This window comes from Apium graveolens, chromosome 4 (genome assembly GCF_009905375.1).
Source record: "Apium graveolens cultivar Ventura chromosome 4, ASM990537v1, whole genome shotgun sequence".
Taxonomy (NCBI): Eukaryota; Viridiplantae; Streptophyta; class Magnoliopsida; order Apiales; family Apiaceae; genus Apium; species Apium graveolens.
The window spans coordinates 159,604,371-159,622,571 of record NC_133650.1 but is presented as its reverse complement, the minus strand read 5'-3'; the positions used below and the strand labels follow the sequence as shown (position 1 = coordinate 159,622,571).

Here is an 18,201-nt window from a genome sequence, read left to right as displayed (position 1 = left end):
CTACAGAGAAATGCTAAGAATCCTGCTTACAAATGTTTCTCTGCTTTCTTGCTTAGATCGATAGTGTCTTAGTTGCTACTACTTGGTTTATATATCACCAAGATTATAAAGTAATAAGACAAGATAATAAAACAAAAACTATCTAATCTATTACAATGCTACTTCATTACTCTATTCCAGCATCTTTGAATATCTTCATAATAGCATGGAAATGACAATGCTTCTTTGTTCTCGAAAACCCAGTTGAATAAGCTACCACATTCCATTTGCATCCACTCGACGCATGTGACTGTGTTCTCACTGTCAACAGATATTTGAATTCTTTATCCGTCGGGTTCATGATCATCCATCGAGTTATTGATTATCCGTCGAGTTATTGATCATCCGTCGACTTCATTGTAGGTTATCCGTCGGGTAGCAAACTGGCACTTGACTTCATTTCATTTATGCAGAATTACAAGACATCATCTATGTACAATTAATCAACATATTCTGCATATCTAGTTAAAGTCAACATGACTTGAATACTACTTACAGAATCTATACAATGGTGAATGCAGAAATGTGCTACATACTTATTGTTACATAAGCTACTCACTCGATGAATAATAAGTCATCATCCGTCGGGACTATAATGAGTCATCCGTCGGGACTATAAATCTTATCCGTCGAGTGCTACATTATTTCACTTAGTAAAATCTACTAAGATGTTTTGTTCATGAAATCATCAAGTATACAACATATACATAACAACTTCTTTCTTGTTATCATAATCGAAACTCTTGTAAGCACACTTATTTGATCAAGGGTGAAAATAACTTGTGGTCCTCAATTGCTGAGGATGATTAAGTTCTCAGTATATGTGTAAAAATAAATAATAACTAAAATAGTCGGACAAAGTGGAGCGCTACTTAGCGCCCTAGATATATAGCCCTAAATAGTTTTTTTTTTTTTTTTTTTTTTTGATCAAAGCCCTAAATAGTTATTCTAAGTTAAAATATGAGGATGTATTATTAACCAACTGAACTGAAAAATGTGAAACTATTTCTCTAATCAAAATCTCTCTCTAATCCTCTCTCGCTCATCTCGCGACTCGTACGATCTCTCTCGCCGCTCACGATCGCTCTCTCGGTCGTTTCTCGATCTGTGCTTCTCGTCGTCTCGAGATTTGTGCTTGGAGCTATGGTGCTTGTGATGGTGATCTCAATCGCGATCGGAATCTTTGTATCGCCGACTTGATTTCTCTTTTTCCGTTTGCTTATCCATTAACCCTAGGTTTTTCAACACACACTTCGCTTCCATGACGAAATGAGGGTAATATAATATATAGGGCGTGGTTGCTATGTGTATTTACTTTGAGGATTTCGAGTTATGCAGGATTTACCCCCGGTGGACTCGAGCCACAAAATTTTAAAAATTTAAAGTGTTAAATTGAAAACTATCTTTTTTAATTATCAAAAACAATTTTTTTACCATACTCAGCGGAGTCTCAAATCGGATTGTTTCCTGGGATGCTCTAAACTTTGTGGATACAAGCCTTCTGGGTGTTTCTATAATTGTAGATAGAATTGTCACAAGACCTTGATTAATACTAGTCCAATCTACTCTTCATGTATAAGATATATGAGGAAGGAAATGGTTGGTTGTGGCAGCTTCATTATCCAGGAATTCAAGCTGTTTGGTAAAAAAGATAAACAACATCCTGTATACAAACAAGACATGTTAATTTGTAAATTAAATCAAAAACTTCCCATAATTCATACAAACAATATACTCCGATCTAGGACCAAGGTACGCCAACTCTGACCTGTTTTATTGTTTTCTGATTATCTTTTTCAAGTTTCCTTTATTTTATTTGGTTTAAGGTTGTTTCCATTGTAAAAATTATGTAAAAACATTATTATGGAGATGGGTCCTTGTCCATTCTAATTGTTTTGGTTTTGTTCAAGAGAAATTATTTTGGTTAGTGTGAAGTTTCCTTTATTTTATTTGGTTTAAGGTTGTTTCCATTGTAAAAATTATGTAAAAACATTATTATGGAGATGGGTCCTTGTCCATTCTAATTGTTTTGGTTTTGTTCAAGAGAAATTATTTTGGTTAGTGTGTTAAGCTAGTGTTCTCCTCGTTTCTGTATTCTCTTGTACTAAATATTTCAGTTTAAATTTATGTTGTTATAGTTGCTTTTTTTGTATTAGGTTATTGTTTATTGCATTTAACTATGGTGATTTTGCTAGTAATTAGTTTGTCGTGATGTGTTAGTCGAGATTTAAGGCATGCATTTTCAGTTTCTTAATTTGTGCATTATCTATTGGCTTCGTAATCAAAGGTATCAATGTAATTAGGTTTAATTTCTTTTTATTTGTCATTGATTATTTTCAGTTATGTATCTTCATGGTTAAGATTGAATTTAATTTTTTAAAAGGATATTTAATTTTATTTTTGTAGAAATAATGATTAATTATTGTCTTTTCTTTCTATATCAAATTTTTGCATCTAGTTGTGCTAAATTTTGGTTAGAGTTTTGGTAATTTAGTTATGTTCTGTACACAAGTTTTAATTCTACATATATTGTTGTCATAATTGTTCCTTTTTACTAGGAAGTTACATAACTTAAAATATTTCTTTGATGTAATTTTTAAGGTAGGGAATCTTTGAATTTGAATCGTAATTAGTATATTAATTGATTATTTTTATTTTCATATTAATTAGTCAGTCAATTATGACTTATTTAATCAGTGGAGTTACAATAATCTTGGCAATTGATTGGATTGATTTTGACATGATAATCTCATTCAGTACCTTGATTAAAAGCTATTTTTGTAGACATTTAAATGGTTTCTTTTTTAGATCAATGTGGTAGTTTATTTGTGTTTATCTTTCTTTAGTTGTATTTTTGTAACTGTCTATTTAGTTAAGCGGATATCAATTGCTTTTAATTTTTGCAGGTTGGGTTTAAAATTTATTTTGATATTTAATGCATTAATTTCTTTTAATCTCACTTGATTGTGTTGACTTTTAATTAGGCTTTATTATTATATTTTATTTACTAAAGTTTTAGTATTTAAAACTTTGGCCAGTTTTTGTATTTTTGTGTTAATTCATTGTATTTGTGTTTTGAGTCATATATATATATATTTAATTTATTGTCTTGTGCTTTTTAAGAGGTAAAGTCGTGCCAAATTGGGTTTGATGGTGTATATCACTATTTTGTGCCTTTTAAGAGGTAGTATTGTACCAAATTGGGTTTGGTGGTGTATATCATTGTCGTGTGCCTTTTAAGAGGTATTATTGTACCAAATTGGATTTGCTGGTGTATACCATTGTATGGTGCCTTTCGAAGGGTATATTGTACCACATTGGATTTGATGGCATATACCATTGTATATTATGGTAGTGGTCATCTCGAACTTATAATTTAAAAATGTTTTATTTTTTAGGTTAAACATATGTCAGTATTTAATAATGTCCAAGGGTCACGAAAGTTGAAATATATCTATATTTGAAACATATTCAAATATTTTAATGTATCTAACTAAATGAATTTTCTTTGGTGAAATTTTTACATAATGTTAATATTTCCACGTATATTATAATTATGTTATCAAATTGAATTTATGTATTAATTGAATCTACATCTCTGACCGAAATTATTTAAGTGACTAAATTTTTTTGTTATCCTATTCAGGTATGGTCTTTGAACAAAATGTTAGCTGGACTAGATTCGAAAGTCGAAAATTTGGATTAATCTACGAGTAGTCTACTTCAGCATCTACTTCATATAAGTGATCATACTTTTCTTTTATTTATCGGGTATTCTCTTTTTAGACCTTAAGGCGTTATTGTCTAAATTTCCGGGGCCATCATGCATGACCTTCAGTTAGATAATAAACTTTATTTTATGAAGAAAACTCATTTTTTTATTTTGTATCTCGGTATAATCTATGTTTCGAGATTTTATATTTCTCTGACAAAAAAAAGTATTAAACCCCCTTTAACATCTTTTCCAAATATACCGATAATAAAAATATATTTAATATTTGTTGTTTTTGACAATGATATGTATTGGATAATACATATTGACTATTTTCGTATAGTGCAAAACGAGTCCAAATTGAAAATTCAAAAATTATAAACTTTGCATAATGAAACATTACTATACTTATCATCGTGCCTCGCAAATACTGTTATGCTGGTTGGAGTTTAACTCAGAACATAATATTAACGTCCAGAGCAAGATTTTTCATTCTGGAGCAAAAAGCAAAAATAATGTAAAAAAGATAAAACCGCCTCTGAGCAATAAAAAATTAATGTGAGCGTAATTTTATCTTTTCTCACATTTTTTCATCTTCTTCTGAAAATATATAAATCCCCTGACCAACAGGTCCGGGTTCACTTTTGAAAGGGTAGTGCGAGTATCCGAGAGTTGGTTAAACTATTGAAATGGAAGAAGCAGCAGCAAAAAGAGTTTATGTTGATCTTCAAAACAGACCTGGGATCTTCTTTATTGGTTCCCCTAACGTTGGCAAACGCACCATCATCTCCCGTGAGTTTTATTATATATAAACGTGTGTATTATTATGTGTATACGTTTTCTGTTTTATGATTTAGTGAGTTTTGGATCTGTTTAAATGACGTAATATCGTTTTTGGGGTTTTGACAAAATGAAGTCTTTTAATTTTGTTTCTTTTTTTAAATCTTCAAACTTGGGATATTTTTATATGCTGAATTGGGGGAGTTGGAATTTTGTTGTATGATCAAATTGGAAGTTTGTTAAAGAAAACCCGTTATCGAATGTGTTTGTTAAGATAATTTGTAGGACTGTGACTGTGATGATGAATTTTAGGATCGTGACTGGTGATTTGTACTAAGTAGTGATCAGTAGGGAGTTTTTAGGCTATAACATGGTGTAGTGGAACATAATTCTTAGCAATTGAGTCAGAATATTTGTAATTAACTGTAATAGAACATCTGCGGCCTTTACAGTTTTCTGTTGTGCTATATGTGGAGTTGTAAATTGATTGTGTTGAAGACAACTCTTCTATATGTGGCCTTACAAAAGAATATGACATGTGAGGGAGTAGCGGTATTCATGATTCTTACAGTTTTCTTGAGGATGTTATGATAAGACTAACGTTAGTACAAGTTCTGCAAAACAGTAAATGATGTGTGAAATACCTTTTAAGTCATGACACTGCTACTCGTGGATAACTTGCACCTAAGCTTAAGTTATGCTGCTTCATCAGTTAATGATGTATAATTTGGTATCGGTCTTGGTTGTAAGGTTGTTGTTCACAGGGGCGGACGCAGGAATGAAACCCGAGGGGGGCCAAAAAAATTATGACATAAAAAAATAATATTATATAATAGGAAAACAGTTATATTAGTATTATATCAGTATAGCACAGTACTAATATTATATCAAATGAGTTGAAGCAAATAAAGATAGTATTTTTAGAGGCGTGGAATTGACACTTGCTTTCGTGTAAAACTTGTAAGTGAGCTTTCTCTGTCTTAATGTTGTTGTTTTGTGTTTATGTATGGGATATATTCAGACATATGGGAGGGGCCAGATCAGTGTTCTACAAATTATCTGATGAATAAGGTGTAATGGTGTTATGGTATCAGGGGAAAGTTGGGGGGGGGGGCATGGCCACCCATGGTCTTATGGTGTGTCCGCCCCTGGTTGTTTACATCTTGTTTGTTTCTTGAACGGCTTTTCATTTTTGCATTGTCCTGTTCGTTCTCAAGGCTACATCTTCAAATTCGGAAGAGGGGTGATGTTTCGCTATTATTGATAAGTCAAGTTTAGATCATTTTGGTATGCTGAGCAGTCTGAATAAATGGCAGGACTACTCTCTGTAGATTCTGAAGATGCCTTTGACTCATCACGTGATTTACTTGCATATGGGTAAATTTGATAATTTTCATCTTCTTTAAATGGATGAACCCATTACCCATCTGGTGATATATCTTTTTATTATTGCTGCATTGTAGTTCTTTCTTGATGTAAAATATCCAATTTAATGTAAGCTTTTATAAACAGGTGGACTATTGACACAAAGTATTACTCAGCTGATGTTTCTTCGTGGATGGCTCATCTTCAAGATGAATTTTCAGTAGAAGCTCTTCCAGTATTTGATAGACTGGCTGCTTTGGTTATGGTCTTTGACATTAATAATGTTCGTCTCATTACCTTACCACTTTTCTATTGGGTTAAATATCAAAGTGGTCACTTAACCGAAAGGCATATATCAATTTTGTCACAAACTTAACGGGGTATCATTCAGACGGAATATCAAACAGATACCTCCAAAATATGTGCTTAAAAACTAAAAAATGTTTTTATACAGTTCTTTGCATATTTCTTGAATGTTACCATAATCAAACGTAAAGTTATGAATCCTTGTATTTTAGATAATATAGTTATATTTTTTTAAAATAAATATACTAATTATTTTTATTTTTGTGGTTATTTTTTATTTAAATAAAAATAATTAGTATTCAAATTTTATAAAATCTAGATATATTATCTTAAATAGTAGCTATCATAACTTTACATGTAGCATACAAAAATATTTATAAAACTCAATTAATATACTCCCTCAGTGAAACTGAGTTGTTTACATTGGGGGGGCGGGGAATCGACACGTATTTTAAGGCTCCCGTAAAACATGGTTCCCTAAATATTTTTATTTTTTTTAAATACAAATATAGTGTTTAAACTTTTATACCCAGAAAGAAAAATCTTAAAAAAAAATTATAGAACTATATTTTATAGTAGTCTTAAAATACGTGTCAAGCATCAGAAAAAATTATATAAAGAATCCAGTGGGACGGAGGGAGTAATTTATAATTCTTAATCACATATTTAGAGGTATCCCTTTGATATATATTTTGGCTTTAGTGATTCTAATGATACCCCTTTAAGTTTGATGATAAAATTGATATATGCGCTTAAGTTGAGTGACCACTTTGATATTTAAACTCTTTCTTTTACTTGTTCATAGAACATTTATTTCAGTAGCAGTAGCTGCTGTAAACTGTACAATGCAGCATCAGATGTTAATGTGGTCTGTGTCTCTTATACACAGCTATCATCTCTCGATGCACTTAAGGAATGGGTTTCACACACATATATTCTAAATTTTGACATTTTGTTATGCATTGGAAACAAAGTGGATCTTCTTTCAGGTCATTCAGCACATGCTGGATACAGGAGACGTTTACAGAAACTTGAAGAATCCTGGGGTCACGCTATTTCAGAGTTAGATTATGGAATATCAGAAACGGAAGGAAATAGTTTATTAGGAGCTGAAGAATCATCATGGCAGATAAAAAATTCCTGTCAGGATGGTGCTTCCAACACAACATTGAATATGTGGAAGCTTGTGCATCAAACTCTGATTTTGACAAATGTAAGGCCTTACTGCATTATGTATTTACCAGTTGTAATTGGAGTTTCGTAGGCCCCAATGATAGTGATTCATCATTCTCAGTCCATAGTAGCATTTATAACTGTTATTTATTTACCAAAGCCATGTGCTTTCCCTGCACGTTTTCTACTCCCTCTTCAAATTAGGTGACAGGCACCTTTGCGTTTCTCATAAACAAGGTTTCATAAATATTAATATGGTTAGAGCTAAAGTACATAGAGTCTCTATAAGGACCTTTGTCTTCCAATATTCATTATTAAGAAAGCAGTAGAACTAGATCACAAAAGGTAGGGCGTAGCACCTGATGTCATTATAAACAGCAGACCTAGAGTTAGCAACTATTACCTCATTTAGTTTATAGTAGTTCACAAAAGGTAGACAACTAAATGCAGGTGGACACATCTTTCATACATGCAGGCTGAAATCTGTTCTGGCAGGTCAGAATGCAGATTATCATATAATTGTATACCAGGTAGACATGCTACAAGTCTGTGATAACTTTTCACCTACATTTTAAAAATAGTCACCCGTGACTAGTTATGCAGTCTTATTGTTTATTAAATTCTTTAAAAAACTTTCTGAGTTTCCCCAATAGTTAAAGGTTTATACAATCATATTGATTATCAGTATTGGTACAAGGAACTGGTAAAGGGAGAGTGTATTCACTGGGACAGTTGCGCAAACTAGGCCGTTAGCCGCGTTCAATATTAGACAACTGAAATTTAAAGTTTCATGAAATATTCTGAACCTTATTATTCAAGAAAGGAGATTCTTGCTGCTTGCAGAACTCAAAATTCGATCAATTACCCTCTCTGCACCTATCTGATTTGAATAGGGCTTACAGTCTGCACCTTTAAGCTGCTGAATACTGTTGGCGCCTAATCGAATGACTTCCCTACCGCGACTAATTGGTGCGGAAAGTTTAATGGAAGTCTATATTTCAGACGTCTGATATATTTAATCATTAAACTAATACATTATTTCGCACGAAAATTTATTAAAGCGTATATCTCAGCCTTCTATTATCTAATCAAATGGCTGAAATTTAAGTTTTGTGCGAACTGGCTGTGTAGCCAATGTTCCCCTTGGACTACTTCCCTAATTTAAATCCATTACGTATTCTATGGACTACATTATCATTGTATAAACCAAACGGACTACAAAGTAGATGAAATTTAGCTTTTGTGATTTGCTAACTGGCCAAGTTCATATCTATATAGCTTGTGAAACACCCTACGTGCTCAAGTTTACTGATCTTCTTTCCTACCAACTTGACAATTTTCCTTTCATAGGTTTATCTGTTGATGGTGATTCACAGGGTTTAGAGAGGATCCATGGAGCCCTCTCTTCTGCTCATATGTGGCCAGGAATGATATTAAAATCTGGGAATAGGATTGTTCAACATTCATTGCATGAGAAGCAAGGTTTGGTCATTTTTTCCTTCAATTATATCTTGATGTAATCTTTTATTAGAACGTATCTGATGGTTGATGCTTGTAATTGATGCCAGAATTGTCAGAAGAAGACTCAGACTTTGAAGTCGAGTATGAAATATTATCTGCTCGTTCTGCAGAACAATGTGATGACACAAATGGAAATTGGGTTTCTGCTAATCACTTTACATCAGGAGGTGATACTTTCAATCAAAGCCTTGTTACAGAGACTAGTGTAGCAGAGAGAAACAATAGGTCAGCCGGGGAGCTGCAGCCCTCAACATTAGTGTCTGCCTTGCAGTTAGAGATTGATAATGAAGAAAGTTCTATAGCAGATGTATCTGAAAAAGCTTCAGAATCTGATGAGGATACACCTTATGCGTTGGATAATTTGGAACAATTAATGTCTGAAACTGGGACCATGCGTGATAGTTTGAGGTTGATGCCAGATTTTCAGAGAGAAATGGCAGCGAATCTGGCAATGAAAATGGCTTCCATGTTTGGAGACGGTAGCGGAGATGAAGAGTGATTTGTTGATCTATGATAGAAAGGGTGAGTTACTGGCTTAGGTTGCATTGGTAAATGACTAGTCGCCTAATTGCCACTTTCACAGTTTGTTTTTGTAGAGATAAAACTATAGACTTATGGTATGATTTTATATTATAAATTTGTTTGATTTTAGTATAAAAAATAAAAAAAAGAAATAAAAATCGTTGTAGCTATATAAAAATAATGTTGAAATGAAAGATGTGTATAGGCCGAAAGATAAGAAAACGTAGCACTTAAAGTTGAGCTAATTATGTAGCAAAGCACAAGTTGACTAAAATATAAGAGTTAATTGCACTTTGCAATCCCCACCTTTCATTTAAAATCATAATACTACACATAATTTGCAAAATACAGTTTGCAACCCTTAACTTTCAATATCAATTATAACATGCATCCCTTACAATTATAAAATTGAAATTGAGATGTTAATATTAATAACTAAAATTTTAAATTAATTAAAATATTTATTTTAATGCATTTTTTACATGAAAAAAATTATAGTTATTTTCTATTAGTAATAATCTAAATTAATCATAATGCTAATTACTTAAAATATATTTATTAAGCAAAATATATATTTATATATATAATCATAAAGTTTCTAAATATATATATATTTTAAAATTTAAAAATTATACTCAATAATAAAATAATTGACATTAATATTATTTTTGTAATTTGAAATTCTAAATTTTAGTTTAATTTAAAAAAAATTAAAATTATTATTTAAATATTTTGCCAAATTTCAATTTTAGCCTCCACAATATAAATATTTTTAACAAAATGGTTAAAGGGATGCATATTGTATTTGATGTCTAAAGTTAGGGGTTACAAACTGTATTTTTGAAAATAAATATATAGTTTTGTTATTTAATGAATGGTAGGTGCTGCAAAATGTAATTAACTCAAAATAATAATCATGAAGTTGAGCTGATAAAAGTCAGGTGGAAGTATCCTTGCGAGATCAATCGCAGGATGCTATCCGCTAGTATGAATCAATGTACAATCAGATTGAAAACAAACATGAAAACAGTGTCTCTTGTGATTGATGATTAGTTTATGATGAAAAGTCGGGTATCTTGGAGACACCATTGTGGACCGTGATCCTCCATATCTGCATTATTGGTGTTGAGATACTACCACTTGTGGTCCTTGTGGTTGTAATGACATTGGTGACCATGGGTTGTGAATCACGCTTATTGATTTCATTCAAGGGAATCCCTGGAAGACTACCTTATCGTACCAAGTTGGAGATGCACAAAAAGTCCGGAACCGAAAATTTGGCCCGGCCCAATTCGATCAAACCCCAGTCAAGCCTGATCCGATCCCGGCCCGAGCTTAGGGCCTCGACGGACCCTATATTTTTAGGCAAAGCCCGGCCCAGTTAAAAGCCCAAGCTTCGACTCGGCCCGACCCGATTAAAAACTCGAAAAAATCCAGTTAAAATCTGATTATTCTAATATATTTTGTTATATATTTCTGAATTTACATTTATTATAAATATAAATAATACTTTAAACATAAATATATTTACATGTTCGTGATTAATAATATTATTTGTATATTTTTTTGCACAAATAATGAAAGAAAATATAGTAAGTACATTATATATATTTGGATGACATTGATAAAACATATTATTCTATAAACATGTTTATTTTTTGCCGAACTTAAATTTTTTCAACGAAGTAATGTTTTCATAAAATATTTCATACAAACTTATACATTTTTACGATGATCTAGTTGCTAACACATGTAGTCTTTGAAATCTCTAATAAAATTTGATCCGATTTAAATTAGAAAAAAACCCGATCCGATCCGATCCGGTCTGAAAAAAAGCCCGACTAGGCTGTCCCGAGAATCCAAATGGGTTCTAATATTTTTGAAAAGACCGGCCCGGCCCGATTAAAGTCAAAACCCGAAAAGATCAGCCGATTAAAAACTGGAATTTTTAAGGTCCGATCAAAACTCAGCCCGATGAGCTTTTGTGCATGTCCGGACCAAGTGTGATGCCCTCAATTAGAGCTGGCCAAATGGGCGGGTTTGAACCGCTCATTCGGGACCGGTTCGTACCGAAACCGTAAAAAATTCGGACCGAACCGGGCCGGTTCAAACCCGCACAGCTCGGTAATTCAGGTGAACCGAACACGAATACCAATTTTAGAACCCGGGACCGCACGAGCCCGCACGAGCCCGCACGAGCCAAGCCCGCACGAGCCGCACGACAAGCCAGCCCGCACAGCCCGAGCCGGCCCGCACAACATCTTGTTTCTTCTTTCATTCTGAGAATTCATCAGTCCATTCAATCCTCTCAATAATAATCCAATCTGTTCTTGCAACTTCTCAAACTTTTCATCTTGTCCTTACATAAAACCTTGGAAATTTTGATGCATTATCTTAACAGGACTCTTCTGAGAACTCTTATCTCAGGCCTGCTTTTGAAGCATTCCTAGTGTTGTAAGTCATTATCTCCTTTCAATGATTTTCTCAGTCAGTTTATCAAACACTTGGTGCTCATAGTTGAACTTAACAACAAATCTCTGTAACTTCCATCTTCCTCCAATTCACTAAATCCACAGTACACTAAATCTACCAGGTATATAAGGTACAACTAATTCATTTATGATTTTCTACTATGGATACAGTAAAACAACTAAATCTACTGGAAACGAGCTAAGTGCAACTAGAATTCACTTAACAGTCACTTCAACAACTTCAGAAATCACAAATCTAGATCAAACAGCAAGGAAATAGAGTACTTGAACTGTTTTAGTAATTATCTCCAAACTAAAACTGAGATTGCAGTGATTCTTCAACCGCTCGATTCGTTTCAGCAGCACTGGTGAAGCAGTGATTGATCGAAAAAATGAGCTTTAATACCAGCCCGGTGCACACGGCTCAACCCGCACGGCCCGGTTCGTGATTCAACCCGCACGGCCCGGTTCGTGAATTCTTACGGTCCGGTTACGAATCCTGTAATCACGGTTCAAACCCGGCCCGAGCCCGATTCGTAATTCAGCGGTCCGGTTCAGTGTTCACTTACCGAGTGTTCAACCCGTGTGCGGCCCGGCCCGGCACGCACGGACCGCACACTTGGCCAGCTCTACCCTCAATACAAATGGACTATGAACCCACTTTCATTTTTTATGCCTCTGCAAAATTTAAGTGCATTCTACTGTTTTGTCTTGTCTTAGATGTAAAATTTATCAAAATGATGGTGGTAAAAATCAGGAATCAGAATTAATTAGTTTAGATTCTGATTAAGAATTAATCAGGAAATTGAGAATTTATCACAATAAACATCATTTATTTTAATAATATTTAAGAATTTATCATAATATTTTAGATGTAAAATTTATCAAAATTATGGTTGTAAAAATCAGGAATCAGAATTAATTAGTTTAGATTCTGATTAGGAATTAATCAGCAAATTGAGAATTTATCACAACAAACATCATTTATTTTAATATTATTTAATATATTAGCCTCATTTCTAATAAATATACAATTCAAAAATAATTTATAAAGATTAACCAAATTTCAAAAATTGAATCGATCAATATCTTTGAGAGTTAATCGGGAAGTTTTAGAATACCCCTCATTATACATGAAATTATTTTTTAAATAAAAAAGAAACACTAAGAAAAGATGGGTCATGCATTTTTCTTACATACATACAAACTTATCAAGATCCATGTTTAGTGGTGCACGCAACGTTGTACAGCTGACAAAAAATTGGAGAGTAGAAGAGGTGAATGAGTTGGTCTTCTGTATCTCTTATACTAGTTGGTTGCTATGCTATATATGCACATATGTACGTACTGCAAGTCGCAATAGTAGTCCCCATAATTTGCCAACTCCAACGGAGGTATCAGTGGTAGTATATATGTCCAAATATCTACTCTCCTTCCTCCCCTCCTTTCTCTTGCTAATTCAAAAGTCTTCTACACATCTCTAATCAACTTCATTTCTCACTCCCATTTTTTCCCTGGTAATTTCTTCCCCTCTCTTTTCTTGGAACTTGATATAAACATGTTTCATGTTTGGTAAATTTAAAATTAAGATTTTCTGTGTTCACACTTCTCAGCTGCGGACTGCGGTGCGCCTGAATTTTTAGAATCCTGGTTCCGCTTCTCAAAAGCACAAGCACTGGCATATAAACATTATTAATATCTGTCTGTATCTGCATGCAACCAATTGCTTCTTGTCTTCTATTCATTTATGCCTTCTTGTCTAAGCTTATGTGCCTAATCTTATAGATAAATATTATAATTTCATACTAATTGCATCTTGTTTTTTTCTATATCTGGACTCTGGAGTCTGCTTCCCAGGGATTAATCCTGACTTCTATTTCTGCTGGCTTCTGTTTATTTTTTGTTTATTATAAAAGATACTTTTGCTTTCGCGGACAAAATAATGAGGAACTAATTTTCTTTGTTGTATGAAGCATGTTTATTTGAATTCACTCAAGAAAAAAGCATGTACAAACTAAACTCTTAAAATTACTGAAAGGGAAATAATAATAATGGGCTATCTTCCTAGTTGTGTGTAGGTCCTTTCTTATATGTGGCCATCAGTAACACACATGATATACAATCCTGATATTTGTGCAGTAGTCAATATTGATTAGGCAAAGGCAACAAAAACGATCTTTTTCCTCTATAGGGTCTTTTGGTTTGGTTGAAAATTATGATAACAGCTCCCCTCTAACTAACCCAATTATTAAAAGAGACAAATGAAGAATCGAAAGCATGAAAAGTTGATGCATATGAGGACTGAAATAAGATCAAAGTAAAGTAAGTTACTATGTTACTACTACTTTTTCGTACAGATAACTAAACTGGGAGATTTATGTACACACAGTTGTATTGGAGTTAAAAAATAGGCCATTTAACTACAGACTAAAGTTGTGAAATTGCAGATCTTCGTAGAGTTGAGTTGAGTTGAGTGGTCAGGGCAGGATTGTTGGTTTATGATTTTTGCTATGTTTTTGTCTTTCTGACTTTTTCTGAGTTTATACTAGCTGACGAAATGGTGAAGTCGGGTCCTGTTTTTACTTAGAAATTTCCTAGTACTTTCCTTATACTGGATACAATCACTATGCATTTATATGTATGTTGCTGAAGATTTATACACCTGTGTACACCTAAAAGGTTCAATGCTGCGGACTGTGGACGTAGCGTAGCCCTCAATCAAGAAGGGAAGCTGTTGCTTGTTGTTCCTCGATATCAAATAAATTAAACAAAGATGGGGTTCTGGACGCTGTTAGAAGTGGCATCAATGCCAGTATTACAGGTGCTTTTAATAAGCATTTTGGGAGTTCTGCTGGCTACTGATTATCTCAATCTTCTTCCCCCTGATACCCGCAAGAACCTCAACAAGGTGTCCACAGCACTTCAAAAATTCGCACAAATGTTACGTTTCATTTATTATATCAGTGATGATGTGCCTCCTTTCTTAAGATGTCTGAGCTCCCTGTATGTGGAATTGCAGATCGTTTTTATGGTGTTTACTCCTGCGCTTTTGTATTCAAGTCTAGCTGAGACTGTAACCCTTCAAGATATTATCTCATGGTAATTGCATATATTAATTAACAGGAAGGCTGAATTTGTAGGTAGTTGGCAAAATATTATAGTCAGCAACATATTTTACCTTCTAAGGTAGTCTTCCTAACATATCTGTCCGCTTCCTCATCTTCTATTTAAGGTGGTTTATGCCGATTAACGCTGGGTTAACCTTTCTAATTGGAGGGGTTTTGGGATGGATTGCAGTAAGACTACTTCGGCCAGAACCACATTTAGAGGGTCTTGTTATTGCTATGTGTTCTTCAGGTATTATGATAGACTTCAACTAATTGGTGTGCTTATCTGATTGTAATATACCAATTGTTGTGCAGTGTTTAGTAGGTGGTCATTATCGGTTCCAACTTTTTCCTTGATATGTCATGTGTGCGTGTGTGTATTAGGAAACTTGGGAAACATTGTCATCATAATTGTTCCTGCGATTTGCGCCGAGGAAGGAAGCCCATTTGGTGATCATAATATCTGCACCTCTAAAGGCCTCTCTTACTCTTCTTTCTCCATGGCAGTAAGTTCTGCTCTGTCAAATTTACTATACAAACTCGTGGTTAATTTATTAAATTTTCAAGTAATACTGTTAAGTGTCACATGACAAGAAATTGGATATTATTATATGGTGAATAGATTTACTTTTTGTTTTTTGGGAGTTCTTACATGCTCGCTTCATATCAAGCTCAAAATATACAAGTGACCATTCTTCATTTGCAGCTTGGTGGTTTATTTATATGGACTTACACTTACCAATTAATACGAAGTTCTTCTATGAAATTCAATGCCTTAAAAGCATCTGAAGAGGCTATTATGTCAGCCAATAAAGATTTAGAAGCAAATGAGAAGACCCAACTACTGAATGGACAAGTTCAGGAGTCGGCTGCAGAGGACACAAAAATCATTGCCGTAAGTTTGCTTCATTATGAATCGTAGAATCATCTATTAATAACTAGGTATATTCTATAATAGCATTTACTTCTTCACAGATTGTGTACCAAGGATCAGCCGGAAATCAGAAACACAAGCAAGAGTCACTCTGGAATAAATTTATAGGAGTCATGTACCAGATCTTGGAGGAATTGATGGCACCTCCGACCATTGGTATGGTGAGTTCTCTACACATGTCATACAGCTATGGTATGAATTTCCTCTCAATAGAAAATTAAAGAATAATCATCACAAGTCTTATTGTCATTTTTTATTAAACACTCTACATAACCGTATCAAGATGGAGTAGTACATGTATATAATAATATACAGATATACATAACAATAACTGATGTATTTCGTTCACATGACATCGAGTGATATCTACAGTTCGTACAGAGTTGAATGACAGCAAGTAATTTCATGAAACTCTTTCATTGTTTTCAGATTCTCGGGTTCCTCTTTGGGACAATTCCTTGGCTTAAATATCTTATGATAGGCAATAAAGCTCCGCTTAGAGTCCTTGAAGACTCTGTGGAATTACTTGGGTTAGTTTTTGCTACTTCATTTGTGATTATATATAAAAATTAGGATCGGTAGAAGTCGATGAGTTGTGTTTGTCCAATCCGTAGCATAACTGTAACATGTTACGCAGGAATGCAACCATACCCTGCATCACCCTAATACTTGGAGGCAACCTCACACAAGGTAAAGAAAGTGCTTTGCTTGTCATAAAACACATTCTGACGCAACATTTCACGCATGCGTATAGAAAAGAATGTTATCGTCATGATCAGATTCTCCTGCTTTGCAAATTAACAAAGACTGCTGATGAACCAATTTGAGGAATTAATATTTTTTAGTAATATAAATACATGATGGTGGCAGGCTTTCGAGATGCGACTATGAAACCAGTGGTCATAGTGGCAATACTTTGTGTGCGGTACCTAATACTTCCGATTGTTGGGATTGGTGTGGTCAAAGCAGTTAGCAGCTTTGGTTGGCTTCCATCAGACCCACTGTTCCATTTTGTGCTTATGCTTCAGTTTAGTCTTCCACCTGCAATGAATATTGGTAAGGAACTTCTGTTTGTTTATAATGACTTGTGGACTTGAGGCCCTCAGTTTCTAGGTTTCCCTTAGGAGGAACAAAATGGTGGAAGAGTGAAATGATATTTAAACTAATTCTGTGAAAAGTATATTAAATATCATTCCTTCTGATTCCAAAAGAAATGGTCATTTCTTTCTTCCACTGCATTCTTCAGAAATCTCATCATAGGAAAGTTCATCCCTCACATTTTTGTAAACTATCAACCCTGCATCCTCCTTTTGCACCTCAGTTTTCTTCACAGAATTTTAATTCATTCCTTCAAAATGAACAACAAACCTAACTAGACAATAGAATTCAAATAGTATGTTCTGCATTATTATTTGTTGTATATTTCTGCCAAATTTCATGCACTAAGAGTGAAATCTTTTAAACTCGCACAGTTGAGGACATTCTGCATAGTTTTAGTGGATATTGTCATGATTAAAAAATATCAAATTTCCAACATTACATGCAATGCTAAACTTAAGTTGTAAATGTATGATGATACAGGTACAATTACTCAATTATTCAATGTTGGGCAAGCAGAGTGTTCAGTCATCTTCCTATGGACTTATATAGTTGCAGCCTTTGCGATTACTTTATGGTCGACATTATATATGTGGATATTATCTTAAATCGCCAAAAATAGACATCTCCCTCAATAGAATCCCCTTTTAGCCTTTTGTATCAATTAACAAAATTAAAGGCATATTTTTACAGATCCAGATCTGCAGGGTTTCTTTGTTTCTTTTTCATGCGCATAGATTATATGTTAGAGGGGACTTATAAATTATGCATGTAATTTGATAGTATCATCACGCACATTAAAGTATCTTGAACAATCACGTTGAGGAGGGAATGCATTTTCAAGTAGTTTGCTCCTATTTTATGATTAATTTTGTGTTCTACGCTAATTTAGTAATTTTGTTAACAAACAAAATTCGTATGTTGCTTAGAAAGTGAGAAAACGCCGTCAGCGTACCCCATTACGAACTCAACATCCACTGTTATTTAATCGATCTAAAACCTCTGCCGAACTCGACTCGATTATTTAAGAGTTTGGTCGATTCGGCTCGTGAGATCTCGTGAGTTATTTTGCGAACCTGACTTTAACGAATCGAGTCTGGTAGTTTGGGAGTTCAGGACTTTATTTATTTATTTACTTTTGTCAACCAAATTTTAAAAATTATTTCTTAATGA

General features: G+C 33.8%; 1 protein-coding gene and 1 pseudogene across 5 annotated transcripts; both read left to right on the top strand.

Annotated features, from left to right (window-relative positions):
* The first annotated feature begins 995 nt into the window (after positions 1–995).
* LOC141720395 (uncharacterized) lies at positions 996–9,547 on the top strand (annotated as a pseudogene).
* Positions 9,548–13,055: 3,508 nt separating this feature from the next.
* LOC141720394 (protein PIN-LIKES 7-like) lies at positions 13,056–17,885 on the top strand. Of its 5 annotated transcripts, XM_074522783.1 has the most exons (12): positions 13,182–13,406; positions 13,503–13,590; positions 14,569–14,797; positions 14,909–14,988; positions 15,122–15,246; positions 15,381–15,502; positions 15,703–15,891; positions 15,972–16,091; positions 16,360–16,460; positions 16,568–16,620; positions 16,801–16,986; positions 17,512–17,885. In XM_074522783.1, the coding sequence occupies exons 3-12, from the start codon at positions 14,663–14,665 to the stop codon at positions 17,634–17,636; spliced, it is 1,236 nt and encodes a 411-aa protein (XP_074378884.1). In that variant the 5' UTR covers positions 13,182–13,406; positions 13,503–13,590; positions 14,569–14,662; the 3' UTR covers positions 17,637–17,885. The 5 variants fall into 5 exon arrangements, with proteins under 5 accessions (XP_074378886.1, XP_074378884.1, XP_074378883.1 ...); XM_074522785.1 differs by lacking the exons at positions 13,182–13,406; positions 13,503–13,590 and adding an exon at positions 13,056–13,166; XM_074522782.1 differs by lacking the exon at positions 13,503–13,590.
* Positions 17,886–18,201: the final 316 nt, after the last annotated feature.